The sequence below is a fragment of the Erythrolamprus reginae genome, unplaced genomic scaffold (genome assembly GCF_031021105.1).
Source record: "Erythrolamprus reginae isolate rEryReg1 unplaced genomic scaffold, rEryReg1.hap1 H_9, whole genome shotgun sequence".
Lineage (NCBI taxonomy): Eukaryota > Metazoa > Chordata > Lepidosauria > Squamata > Dipsadidae > Erythrolamprus > Erythrolamprus reginae.
The window spans coordinates 749,906-765,291 of record NW_027248537.1 but is presented as its reverse complement, the minus strand read 5'-3'; the positions used below and the strand labels follow the sequence as shown (position 1 = coordinate 765,291).

The window sequence follows — 15,386 nt, the reverse complement described above, 5'->3', positions numbered from 1 at the left end:
GAACCGACAAAATCCATGTGGTGTATCATTCTAACATTTATTTATTGAATTTATATTGTTGCTCATCTCGCTCTGCAAACTGCCAGATTATTTTGGATTCTAATTAACAGAATTATAATTTTAAAAACCACCTTTTTCTCTGCATCAGATATAATTTTACTGCAATGGTAGGGTATTTGGGAATGATCTGGGAGATTTGTCCCAGAGTTGCAAGCTACTATGTATAAACAGATAGAAAACCCCTTCATTCTAGCACTGAAAATATTACCTAGATGGGTAATGAAATGTCCATCCTAAAACAACCAAACTTGGAAAGCATCAAGGACTCCATTATGCTGTCTCTTATCTGACCGTTCCTAGGCAACATTCTCTATGTCTTCAGTCTCTGAAGATCATTTCCACATAATATTACAGATAAAATTATGCCTTATAGTCAGATGATAAAACATCTGTACAACCAAACACAGAGAGCATGAAGGACTCAATAGTTCAACTTTGATCTTACAAATATTCTTTTTTATTGAGACAACATAGTCCAAAATGGAGTAGGCATGCAAGAGGCTCATAAGAGATCCTTATTTCTCAAGGATAAAGGGGATGGGAGACGAAATCTACTTTCCAGACTTGTAAGAATCTATTAATATAATTTATCAAATAGAATTAGCTGATCTGGTGATATTTCCTCTCTGGTCTACTTGGTAAAGCTAACATTTATGTATCTCTGTACATGTATATATATATCCTTAAAAGTTTTGTTAAACTAAAGTAACCATTAATTGTGCTCATGTCAGATAAAATCGTTCCACCCTCATTATTATTTAATCTCTCTGTAACTTTTTGAAGTCTATGATTTTTTATAAGCCTGCAATACTACATAGGAATCAGTGTGTGGTTACATTATACATTATATTAAAGCATTATGATGTTGGCAACTCATTTAATACTCCTTTCTTGATCATTCTCAATGTGGAATTTGCCTTCTGACTGTAGTTGCACATTAAAGTGGCACTTTCCTTGCCCAAACTATTGTAATTTCACAATCCGTTAACGACTGCTGGCTGGGATTTTAGCAACACAAATATGGAATGAATTTTCCTTGGTCTAATGAGCACAACCTCAATATTTGCTTATACTGATTCATATTCACAACTTTAATTCCTCTAGTGGGAGAATATTTTGGAGCCTCATAAGTTGCTATGATCAGGTAAAATCTTGAAGTTCAGCTCAACTCCTGCTGACAGAGGAGAACTTGTTTTCTGCACCAAATAGAGATGTATTGTTATTGCCATCTTCAAAGTTGTTTTCTTGACCTCCCAGGCTAGTGTACAACAATGACTTCCTGATTGCCCCCTTTGTATTAATCACGTCCAACTATACTTAATGTTTTCAAGATGGGTAACTTTTCTGCTGCTTAATTCTAGGTAATTTATGCAGAATGTTAAAATGCATGATTCTCAATAAAAAATATCTATAGAAATTTACTGCTAATATATTTTCATTGCAAGATCTGTCCATTTAGCAAGATTCTCTGCTTCCCTATCCTTAATCAATCACTATTTGACATTAAAACGATGCAACCCATTTTCCCCAGATTAATTTCTCAACTATCAACTATATCTCCTGAAATATAAGATACTGTACATTGATCAACAAGCTTCTAATATATTTGCATGAAATGTAGAGTATCAACATGAAACACAGTAATAACCAGTAGGGTCTGTCTGAGAGATGCAATTATAAATGCACAGTGCAATAAATGTACAGATTTGGCTTTATACCCTATTCTTAAAGCAATTGTGGATTCCTCTATTCATTTTCAAATTTCTCAATCCTTGAAAACACTGAAGTCAAGGATCTCTCAACTAAAGCAATGTTAATAACATCAAGGATTAAGTTGTCCAAATTGGTCTATTCAGTGTACAAGATAAATTTGTTTTAAGCAGTTACTGTATTACTCTAGGAATCTTGTCATCTGATACCAACCTTCTGGCTAGTTAATACTAGACTGAAGAGATTTAGACTATGCATGAGTCATCTAATATCAACCTTTCTTGGGCAAACAGAACACCAAAAGGAACAGATACTGTATTTATACTTGCTGTGGTTGCTTTTCATAAGAAAGATCTGATTTAATTCAAGAATATGCAAGTATTAGCAAAATTTTGTATAATATATCTATGTATGGTTTTTGACTGTATTTCTTTTCTTTAAATTAATATTTATAAAATCAATTATTCACAAACATTTATGATTACAAGGAAAGTATTCATGAGTTACTATAGCAATAGTCGCCATAAAAAGTAGCAAGAATAAGACCTTAGATAGGAATCAAATTGTGGCTGAATTATTTTCCTAATGATAAGTTTAAATTCTTACAAAATTGTGTTCAAATTCTGATCCTTACTATGCTCATGATGTGAATCTATTTTGCATCAATAAAAACTAAGCTCACAATCATAAAGTACAATCTGATGAACAAATTATACAAAATAAGAAATTTTAAAAACAAGTTCTGACATATAAAATATCTAACATAATTATTATGCAGTTCAAGACCTAAAATTAAAAGAAAAAAATGCTGTGTTGGAAAGTTTGTTTTTCTTTCCTTCACCTTGCAGCATAGGTATGCATGCATACAAATATATGCACACACAAAAACACAAATGCAGACAGTTAGACACAAAGTTAAAAATGAAAAGCTCTATGCAAAAACAGGGAGTTTTATATGGTATGCAAATTTGGGGGTTATATATATTTGGTGCAGAAAGGGACATTTTTGTGCCCTAGAGAAACAAATTAAAAATTAAGCACAATAAAGCAGACCATAACTATGAATTTTAGATTTTAGAAATCCATAATATAAGCTCCTGAGTCAGACTTAATACATTTTCCACCATTCTCCTGGTATCCAAAATATAATTTACATGAATGGATGCTGATATGTCTCTGATTAAATGCAGTTGATATATTTCAGCCAAAGTTTACAAATGTTTCATTAACTCAGTGTTGGACTGGTGCTTCTGCTGCAGGGACAGAGGCTAGTAAAATGCATGGATTAAATTATATGCCAGAAAGTATGAACTGGTGTCATTTAGGTTATTGTGGAGACATGAAAGTAGAAATCTTTAGTTTAGTGACAGTTGAATGTCACATTCCAGAAAACATGTTGGGGGTGGGGAGGGGGGAATTGCAACATTCTGAATAAATATAATCCAACATTTTAAAAAAATAATTAAAGTTGACATTAAGGGGTGAGCAAATGGGGATAAAGGACACACCATAATAAATTAGAATGATTACTGAAGTATGAGTGTCTTCAAAAATGTCTGTTTCTTTCAAGTACGTGATTTCCTATATGTACAATACACACAGTGAAGTGTTGAATATGAGCCTAAAAACATGATTGATCTGCTGATTTATGATGAAAGATGAAGAGAATCAGTGAAAGATTCAGGGATGATAAGAGTTTCTGGATCTGGGACATACCATGAGGTGATGACAGAAACTTATTGCATAATGTTTACAGAAAAGGAAAAGACAACTGTAAAGATTTTAAGGGAAGCATACAATAAAATGAATACTTTTAAATTATGTAATGTTTTCTATGAATATGTAGTCATGATTAGCATTATTATATATACAGTATTTGCTGCCTATCTTGCCATGGGGTTACTCCAGGTGGATCACAACCCAAAAAACAACAAGGAAGAAATAAAAAGGAAGTTTAAACAAAACAAAACAAAACAATGGAACTATAAAACAAACAAGGAAAAAGTAAAGAAAAAAAATACATTGATAAAAATGTAAACATAAAATGTAAACATGTGCTGAGATGGAAAAGACTAACGATGGAGTTAAATGGACAGAAGGACTCTGAATATTATAATACATGGACTAAATGGTATGAATGGATAAGGAAAAGAAAGACAATGAGACAATGTGGGATGGAAATGTAAGATTTGGCAATAAGAAGAAGCAATGTACAAATTATATTAAGTATTATAATATAATTTGTATATTATAATTATACATACGGATGTGGGTCTGTTTAGAAATATTAAGATGTGGACAACATAAAAATCAATAAAAATAATTTTAAAAATGTAAACATAAAAATGTTTCTAAAAAATATGGGTGAGTGGGGAGCAGAGAGTGGGTGGCGGGTGGGGTAGAGTCTCCTTTCAATTTAGAAGCTACACCCAGAGTAGAATTCCCCTATTGGGTCAATTTGGTAGTTGAAGATTGGTTGCTAAATGCAAGAAGAAAGTGTATGATAATAAATAGAAAACTTAATGAGAACTTATTCTATAGTTCATATATTTATCCATAGATGAAAGCATGCCTGTGCTGACATCAGGGGCGCGTTGATTGGGGACAGGAAGGTACATGCACTTTCGTATGCAGATGGTATCATGTTGCTGGCTGGAAACCTGTATAATTTGTAGCAAACAGCAGAAGGTGTTATACAATGAATATGGGTTTGTAAATCAATGTACTAAAAAAAAATTGCCTGATACGGAAAAGATCTGCAAACGACGGTAGAAAAATAGTGGGTGATATGTAATCTGTTCTGAGATGTGAATGTCAACAAATAACAGAAATAGCCGAACACTATGAAGTACAAATCATTGAATTTAAATAAAAACAGCTGTTTCAATCAGATCAGAGGCCATGCTACCAAACTGTAAATGGGAATAGAAGTTCTGAAAATGGAAAATCAAACAAAAAGGAAACAATCCAATTTTGGAAAGGTCTATGAGAAAGTCAAAAAAATATAATAAAATGCTGTATAGATAAAAGAAATTGAAGATGAATTTAGTAAAAATCAAATGGAATAATTAATAACAACAGAAATAGTTAAAATGGAGTGAAAAGGAATTAAAAACTGGACATTTCCTGGAAATCATCAATTGTGTGATTTGAGTTCAAATATCTGGCCAGTTTACATCCATTTACAGTTGAACAGTTTAACAAAGTATTGCATAAAGGAGACATCAGCAACTATTAATAACTTGCAAAACTTACCTGACCCAGGAAAAGGGACACCAGGAATTTATAGATGGATACCATAGTTGACTACAACGTTTAAATTACTTACAAGCATAATGGAGGATATCCAAAGATTATTTAGAAGAAATTTCTTCCAGTAGAGCAGAAAGGAAGTACAGTAAAAGCAAAAACAGATAAATTAGTTTTGGAAAATTATAGAAACCCCCCAAAAACCCAACCCCAGTTTAAATATGGCCAGAATTGATTATAAAAAGTCATTTGATTCAATTAACTTACAGTTGGATCATCAAGTGTTTCTGGTGTGAGTAAAAGCACTACAACCTTTATAGAAAAAGTAACGAAGTAGTGGAAGATGGCATTGATAGTTGGAAATAAATAATAAATACGGTCTTGAGAGAATCAAGAGAGGCATATTGCAGGATTTTTATCATTATTTGTCATTGCTACCGATCCCACTTTCAAAGATTTTGAAGAAAACAAATATTTGCTATCAAATAGCAAAAAGTGGTAATAAAACCTTACATTTGCTTTATATGGGTGAACTGAAGCTTTATGGAAAATTAAAAATCAAAATCTAGTAATTGACAATTACTGTAACAGTTTTCTGCATAGATAAGCTTTAGCACTGATGCACGTTAAAAATTGGGATTTACTGAATGTACAGGAAATGAAATATGAATATCGAAACAACGTAATAAAAAAATTGGACAGAATGCTGGCAATAAAAAGTATCACTTGCTCAATTTCTATAAAAGACTGAGGGGAAAGTGGATAAAGATAATCTGGCAAAGGCTTACAACTGGAAAAAAATTTTTTTAAAAGAAACTAAAGACTTGCTTTTGAGCAAACTATTATGATTAAGAGCAAACTATCCAAACCAATGCTGTCAAAGCCAGAACTGAGAAATCATCAAATGATTCAAAGTGCAGATTGTGCAAAGGAGTGGAAGATACAGTAGAAAATAGATTAGGCTCGAGTAAGGAGATCACAAATTGAATATAAACAACAACGTAACATAGTTGCTAAAATGATTCACTGAAAAATCTGTAAAAATATTCATGTGCAAATATTGAAAAATTAGTGGGAACATATAATTGAAAAAAAATAGTCAAGACTGAGCAGATTAAATACTGTGGGATTTCTTAATACAAATATATAAGATCTTGTCTTATCATACATCTAATTTAACTGTGATTAAAAAGAAGGTGGTGAAATAATTGATGTGGCAATACAAATAGTAGAGTAGAAGACGAAGAATTGAAGAAGATAACAAAGTATCAAGATGTGAAAATTGAAGTTGAAAGATTATGGCACAAATTGATTATGGTGGTCCCAGTGGATATTAACATTGGGTGCCATACCAAAGAATCTTGGACAGCGCTTAAAAAAAATCTGTGCATTGATAAAATTCCCATCTGTCAATTTAAACGATCACACTGTTTGGATCTACAACATATAAAGTACTATGCCTATTTGTTAGAACTTGATGCATATGAAAACCAACACCAGCTAAAGAAAGGGCACCTGTGACCTCATATGTTGTATATATAATAATAACTAGAACACCACTTGAATACCATTGCAATCAGTCAATCACAAAAGGCAGTTTTACTCAGAACAGCTTATGTCCTGCAATACACTTCACTTACTAGGGACCATTCAAAGTTACAACGGCACTGAAAAAAAGTGACATGACTTGCTTTTCACACTTACAACCATTGCAGCACCCCCATGGTTATCTGATCAAACTTCAGATGCTTGACTAATTTCTATCTATCTATCTATAGCCTTTTGCAACCTACTGATAAGCAAACTAAATGGAGAAGCCAGATTCACTTAACAATCAGGTTACTAGCTTATCAACCACAGGGATTCACTTAGCATCAAAAAGATAGTAAAATGGGGCAAAACTCACTTAGCAACAGAAATATGGGCTCAATTGGGATCATAGGTTTAAGACTACCTACCTATACTTTAACACCATCCAATATCAACATCTACCTATTCCAGATCCTCGAGAAAGGTACCGTAGATATAAATGTCAAATCTAGTCTTAATCTCTGGCTAATTGCAACAAATCATAAACTTGTATGTCACTTGAGTCCCAATGACTCTCTATGGCTCAAATTACTTTTTTTTTTTCAGACCAATATTTTAGCACAATATTTGAGAATAATTAAAAAGATTCCTTAAGAAATTGATGTTTGATGATATTAAACATCCTATGGACTCTAAGATTCTAAGATAGATGCAAAAAATAAATACCTTATCAAGATCTATTATTATGAAATAATATATATTTGTTTGTTTGTTTGTTTGTTTGTTCGTTCGTTCCTTCATTCATTCAATCAACTTCTATGCCGCCCAATCCCGAAGGACTCAGGGCGGCTTAAAACAATAATAAAAATACAATATAAATAGATACAAAGCAATAAAAAGAAGTTATTCTCTCAGTGAAAGTAAGTTTCCATGGTTCAAGAAACTATTAAAACATGACAGTAACCATTTTGTGATCGTTTTTAATGTGTTATATCTAATGGACATTTCTTCAATGACCAACTTATGACTAGAAAAGTATCACAAAGACCATTCACAAGAGAGAAGATTAGTGGAAAGTTAATTTAATTTGAAGAAGTGGCGAGTGCAGGAAGTGAAAAATGTGCACTCTCAGCTCCAGCTCAGGGAGCTGTTTAATAGCTCCTCTCCTCACGCTTGGTGGCCTATGAACAATGGACAATATTCCAGCCAAGCTTGTTCTGCTGAACTATTTTGGGAGCTATTGAGTTCAATTATTGAACAGACGTCTCTTCAAAAATGGATTGTTTGGAAAAGAAAATAATCTTCTAATTGAGGAAACTGGCTTCTGAACTACAGCGGTCATTTACCATAGAATTTGTTAACATTTCCAACCTTTCATATCATCCTAGGCTTTAATATTGATATTTTCCAGTAGGTTTATTTCTTTGCATCAAGTGCTAAACATTATAGAAATGTTTACAATTGGTCATTTGATTCAGTGAGCCACTAAAAGCATCTGTGGGGAGTTAAGTTTTCCAATAGAGAAATCACTTATTGTTTCTTATGTCATCCCATAATATGTTCCTGGTTAAGTGCTCCAACCTGCATGTGGTAGATTTGATACACATCAAAATATCAATCTTGGGTTAGAATATGGCCCATCAAATACCTTCTCTTTATTTTCCTGTCACTGTTTCTTTTTGCATGTCACTCTCAATATTCTTTTTTTAAAGTTTTTTATTTATAAATACTGTATTTTGAAGAATGTTTATTACCCGGACATTTCATTTTACAAAAAAAAGGAATAAATAACAGATATACTGATAGTAACAATTACAACCATATTTATAATTATATTAGTTATATTATTTTATATATACTATATATAATTATAATTTATGATCATATTAATTGTACTAGCATGCTTATAGTTATAAACAACATTCATATTTTACTTACAATAATCTTTCTTCATCTAATTTCTACCTCTTATCTCTAACTATTGATAAAACCTATTCGACGTTGAATGGTACTCTGCATCTCCTTTGAAGTCCAACATTTTCCAAATTATATTTTGATCTGGTAGGATGTTCTCATTTTCCCAATATTGTACAAATACAATTCTTACTGCTGTTAATACATGTAGCATTAAGTATATAGTCCTTTACCATAGCCTCCTGGTATAGCTTCCTGCACATATGCAGAAGCAAAAACACACTGCGCACACATCTGAAGCTGCGGGCACAGCTCAACTTTTGCTACCGGGGCAGTGTCCTTTACCGTTCCGGTAGCAACCCACTACTGCCTATGCCCACAAAATATAGATTGCTCCATCTCCAGGCAACTCTGACCAGTAGACCTGCTCTCCAAGTTCCTAACACTTTAGGAGGTCAGATAATTACAAGGTACTAAAACAGGTTTACTAGAAAATAGCCTTTTGGCATAAAAAGAAAGCACGAAGAGAGATGGAGAGAGAAAACCTAAATGGTACTCATTGAGACAAGGAATAGTAAAACTTCATTCCCATATCTTCTGTAAGCCTTTCTTGTTTTTCTCAAAAAATCTTGCTATTTAGAATTATTGACCAGTCTCAGCTTACTTTCATTTACTTTAGCTCTCCAGATAGAAATTAGCCACTGTAACATTTTTCCTATAATTAAAAATTAAATACAATTATGTATATATACATGCACACACATTCTTATTTCTGTGCTACAAATTTCAAAATGATTCCAAGATTAGAAGCAAAGATCATTCTCAATTGCAGAAAGATTTACCCTTTGGGGACTGTACAATTACTTAATTCTTTCACTCAAGAGAAACATGATTGACTCAATAATTACTGTGCAGAAACAGTTTTTGCTTAAGGTTCTAATATTTCAACTTGATTATTCTACTTCTATGTATTCTGTATTGTTGGTGTTGCTTCTCTGATTGCCATTTATGTTTATTTTATATGAGTTCGTACTATATAACTTAAATTATATATGGAGTTTCCGTACAAGATGCTGAAAATGCCTCATGTCTTATATGGTCTTGAGTTCTGATGTCATACCTGACCATAACTCAATAATCCAAGCTTCAAACATGGGCACACTTTGCCATATCCTGTCATTATGCTCTTTGTTCTTCTGTAATTTTATTAATACAGTTAAACTGGCATGCTATGGTTTCTACTTGCCCTCAAGTCTAAAATGTAAATCTGATTATGAGTTGCAATTCTTCTTTTGAAGTTAGATGTAGTAGCAAACTGTTTTCTGCAGAGAGAAAAGGGAGGGTTCAAGGAGGAAATGCATGGTTTGGAGCTCACTTATTTATGTCAACTCATGAGTTAATGTTCCATTTGAACCAAATCATTGTGAAGATACTTTACAGGCAATTTTTTAAAAAATTAAAAAATTAAAACTATGTATAGCTATGTCGTTTGAGATAACTTGGCAAAATATTCCTCAGTAATTATCTTTCTAACAGTTAATCCTATATTCTTCCATCCATTTTTTAAAAATATCACTTTGACCCAATACATAATTTTAATGCAAGAGAATATGTGTCCGCCAACTAACTTCCAGCAGTCCCAGCTGCACTGGCCAGTAATGGGATCTTCTGTTCAATTTCTACAAAATCTTAAAGAGACATGGATTTTTTAAAAACCTCAATCTACATCCCAAATATTATTTTAAAATATATAATTTATACATTTTGTATTTTATTTTCATGACAAAATAAACGTAAAGAGGCTTTCAAGCAAAATACATTTCAAAGTACACACAAAAAAATCAACCAGGAAAACCACAGTAAAAAAGACAGACCTTCCAAAAATAAATTGAAGAGATAGAAAAATTCCTCTGTTAGTACTTTATATCAGCTATTTAACATGATTCTTCTTGCAAGTCTAAAATAAATATGCCAAGTACTGAAGGAAATAGGATGCTTTACTAATAAAGAACAACCGCGAGATGGATTTCTGACAAGACTAAGGAGAAGCAGAATATCTCAGAGACATGGAATATGCTTCCTATGTAACCCATTAAAAGGCTCAGATTCAATGTATGTGATGGAGCTGAGCTTCCAAAGTGCCTCAACCATTCAGAGAAGACAATGCTATGCTACATGATTTAATACCAAGGAATTTGTTCTGTCTGTGCATGTTAGATCTCTGTATAGATTTCTTATTGTCTGACTTCCATATTAGAAAGGTCATTATTATGTGAACAATCATTGTTGTATAAATGCAGGTGGCAGAGGGTCAATCAGATTTGTAAATCCAACACCCAGAAAAAAACAACTTATAGGTGTACCTTGTGTTTACCATCAAAGCTGACATCAGCCAAAGTATAGAAAAACTCAAATAGTGCAAGATCAGAAGATGTAGAAAGATGAAAACATGGTCATCATCATCTTGTGTTTGTGCACTTACTTCAGCCATAAAGGAAGATAGAATAAGTCATGTTCCTATTTAGTGATGAAGATTAGACAATTGCTAACAACGCTTACAATAAAGTTTCCTACTTATAAAGTATACTTTGTGAAAGCAAAAGTCAAAAAGGGAACTGTTGGCTAAAAGTAACAACTGCTCAGTGCTGAGTAATATATTTATTTATTCTTTACTGAAATGTCTTTAGGTTTAAAATTCACAATGTTCTTAGCATTAAATATATATTCAGCTATTTCTTATACTCATGTGTGGGTGCAAATGTGTGTATCTTTACAATTCTTTTAAGTGAAAGCATAAATGTATTACATCAATATAAAAGTTTAAATATAACCAAGTGCTAAAACTTTAATTAGAAAGTGATAAGAGCACAATCTACAGCCAGAGGTGGGCTGCTAAGGTGGAACGGTGACATGTCCTTGTCCCCATGGCTCTGAGTGCTAGCGGAGTCCAGCACAATCATGCTATTGCACCTGGGCAGGTAATGAAATCGCACGTGGACACGCCACCTGCCCAGGTGCAGTAGCATAATTGTGCTGGACTCCGCTAGCACTCAGAGCCCCGGGGGTGAACACACATCACCGTTCCACCTTAGCAGCCCACCTCTGTCTACACCGCATACAATTTTGGTCCTCATCAAATAGGGCCCTTATGGTAATAAAAAATGACAAACTAGTAACAGACTATTGGGAGAAATGTCTTGATAAATACGGATCATGATGGCAATGGTAGGAAAAAGTTTATAATAAATTGTTAAAAGTATGTTTGAGAAAGTATTACAAGTACTATTTCCTTATTTTCTATTTGCTCTCACATTAAGAGTATTTCATAATCTTATTATTATGGACCTCCTATTGGGGGCCTCAAGATTATATTCACTTAAGGGGAGGGATGATATAACTTTATATATTAACTACTAACCAGCTGGTGGCATTGGGGGGGGGGTGTTTGTCATTGTTTTGTTTGCTTTACCAACAGTTCAAGGTTATGCGGGCTGAAACAAAATAACTACAGCCCATTTACAACCTTCACACCTTTCCTCAGTCAAATTATCATTATTACAGTCGGTACACCTTGTCCTCTACTGTTCTTTTCTTTTTCAACTCCTACAGAGCACAGAGACTGGAGAAGAAGAGATTGCAAGAGACTAAGGTATTTGTTCTTCAGAATGCTGAAAGCAATGGAATGCTGGTAGTGAAAAAAGATCCTGCAAAAGAGAGATTGCCTATGGAAATCATTTGCTTTTTCTCTTTCTCTCCCTCTCTCACTTTGCAGAGCAAAGAAATTTCAAGAGAGTTAGCTGTTTGTGTAAGGCCCAGGCAGCTTCCACCCTTGGACTGGTGATATAATCACATTGCTTTCAAATGTTTACAAGATAACAAAAGGGATCTCTAGCATTCCAAGAGAAGTAAAGTAGTTAGGAGGCAAACAAGGTGTGAAACTGATTAGTCTTGTGTCTTTCCAGACAGAAAGCAAGCTGCTATCAAGTTATTATACTTAGATACCACTTTGCTTAGAGGCACAGTTGTCAGGTCCAATTAGGGTTCTTAAAAGGGAGGATTAGCTGTAATGTCTCCTATTCATCAGTAAATAACAAAAATATATTAACTTGGACTGTTGACTACATCCCAAAGAGGTAAATCAAGACATTATTAAATTCATTATCACTACTTTGGTTAATTAGGGAAATTCAGCATAACAATATGCTGTTAGGCATAACAATAAAAGTTGTAAGCAGCCAAAACCAAATCTGTTCAGTCATCTTCATGCCAAATTACTTAATGAAGGGCACTGTGTGGGGGGGAGACAATTACAGTCTTTCTTCTATTCATAATACAATCATTTAAAAAATTACTCAGAAGACTGCAATTCTGGAATTCAAGGCAATTTATACCAGACTCTAACCTCAGATCTATTGCATGCAAAAGTACCCAGTGACTTCTAATTTTTAAAATCACAATTCTCAGCCATTTATTCTGTTTTATTCAAAGAACCAAGCTAGCAAGTAAAAACAAAAGAAAAGGTAAGTCTATTATCTGAGCTGAACTCCAGAATTGCATGGACACACTTCATGTACTTTTGTTGACAATACTGTAATCCAATTTGCTAATGCCTTCTTTCAAAATGTTTTCCCACCTTCTCAACCTTGCCTCCTGGCTTCTGAAATCATACATGCTAAAATGTGGACATGAGCAACATAAAATACTTTTTTTTACTAGCAGAAAAAAAATAAAGTAACTTTTCCAGAACAACCTGAGAAAACCACTACAAAGCCTGGTATACAAATTAACTCTTTTATAAATAGAGTTTTACAATCATCATCATCAGCAGCAGCAGCAGCAGCAGTTGCAGCCTTATCTCATTACAAAATAAAACAAGGAAATTTCCAATTCCGGATGGCACTCAGGTGCCAAGCTCATATATCCACCTTTGCAAATAGCAGCTCAGGATGCAGTTTTACTATACCAGATTGTCCTAATGCAAAGAGTCAGCTTTCGCCTTAGATATTGATAGTGTGTCTGTAATTTGCCAACCATTCAATGAAAGAGTTAATTGAAGACAAGCTTGATAAGCAAAAGGCTACAAGACCTGCCCAAACCCCCCTTAAGTTATACTTTCTGCTGAAGTTGGAAAAAAGGGGGGGGGGCGGAAAATGGGAGAGGGTTAGTGTGAAGGCTAAAAGGTTAAAAAGTTGCAACTGCCACTGTTCCCTTTACGCCAAGGGTCTCCAACCTTGGCAACTTTAAGACTTATGGACTTCAACTCCCAGAATCCCTCAACCAGCAAAGCTGCAACTATCCCTGTTCCCTATAGACTAAGGGTCTCCAACCTTGGCAAGGGGATTCTGGGAATTAAAGTCCACAAGTCTTAAAGTGGCCAAGGTTGGAGATCCCTGCTTCGGACCACGAAGTGCACGCGTAAAAAAAAGCCACGGAAGCGCAGGGCAGCCAGCGCAAAGGTGCGAAGCGTTTACGGCAGTGTTTCCCAACCTTGGCAACTTAAAGATATCTGGACTTCAATTCCCAGAATTCTCTGGGAGTTGAAGTCCAAATATCTTCAAGTTGCCAAGGTTGGGAAACATTGGTTTACGAGGTGGAGGACGAAGAAACCAGGCCGGAGCCAGAGCGCCTTCCTCCCCCCGGCCAGGAAGGGAGCGCGGCGGTTGCCTCCCCAACGGGCGGTGGGAAACGTTAGCGCCCCCCGGCAGAGGAGAAGCGGCGCGTGCGACGCCTGCCGCCGCCTCTCCAAACCGGGGACGCAGCTGCTCCCCGCTTCTCCTGCCCCGGCTTGTCCCGGCGCCGCCTCCGAGCGCTCGGCGCGCTCTCCAGGACCTACCCAGGCACTTGATCTGGAAGCCGGCGGGGGGCTTGAGAGCCCTGCGCATCCAGCCCTCGCGCAGCGCCTCCAGGTGCTCCTCCTTGCCCTGGATCAGCAGCACCTGCTCGTCGATCCAGCCCAGGAAGAAGGTCTCGGCCACGGCCGCCGTCACCTTCTGGTTCCAGAAGTGCTGCATGTTGCCCTGCTTGAAGTCGGCGAAGATCTCGTAGCCGATGCGGTGCCGCCCCAGCTCGCTGTCCGCCGCGGGCTCGCCTTCCGCCCGCCCGCCCCGTCCCGCTTCCCCGCCGGCGTCGTCGCCTTCGCGCTGCGCTCGGGCCGCTCGCTCGGGCGGCGCGGCTTCATCCCCGCCGCCGCAGGGGCTCAGCACGATGGCTAAAGAATGCGGGGCGATTTGCAAAAATTTATCCAGCCTGCGCGGCATGTCGGGGGCCGCCCGAGAAGATTTTAAGGCGAGACGCTCGGCGCCTCAGCGTCGGCCAGGAGCAACAGCAGCAGCCGCCGCGGCAAACTGGGGCCGTCCATGAGCGCGGGACGGAGCCCGCCGCAGCCGCCCTGCCGGTCGGGCGCGACTTCCAGCCCAGTCAAAGAACCGCTCCCGCCGAGCCGGCCACGCAGTTACAGCGCCTCCCCGCCCAGCCCGCCTTCTCTCAGCCACACGTGTGGCGCCCGCCCGCCCGCCGGCCCGTCCGCCTCCGGGCCAGTGGGCTCCCGACGACTCCGCCTCCGCTCCTCCTCCTAGGCGGCCCTCGGAGCCTGCCTGGTCGGGCCGCCGCGCTACTCGCCTTCCGCGGCTTTCTTTGCCGCCTTTGAACGTGACGCGCTCGATGTTGTGACGTAAACCCTTCTTGAAAAGCTTTCCTTAAAATTGAGTTTTGGAGTACGGCCAACTTTTCTCCCGGAATTAAGCGAGCTACCTTAACAAACACTGGAGCCCTCCTGTTCTATTGTCCTCTCTTATCATTACTATACATGTTTCACGGACGGACGGACGGACGGACGGACGGACGGACGGACGGACGGACGAAAGAAAGAAAGAAAGAAAGAAAGAAAGAAAGAAAGAAAGAAAGAAAGAAAGAAAGAAAGAAAG

General features: G+C 36.8%; 1 protein-coding gene across 1 annotated transcript in view; it reads right to left on the bottom strand.

Moving 5' to 3' along the window:
• The window catches only part of LOC139155890 (storkhead-box protein 2-like), a 200,799-nt gene extending 185,820 nt beyond the window's left edge, over positions 1-14,979 (bottom strand). The window contains exon 1 of the mRNA XM_070731239.1: positions 14,297-14,979. Coding sequence (XP_070587340.1) covers positions 14,297-14,720 — 424 coding nt within the window. The 5' untranslated portion in view covers positions 14,721-14,979. The remainder of the gene's footprint in view (positions 1-14,296) is intronic.
• Positions 14,980-15,386: the final 407 nt, after the last annotated feature.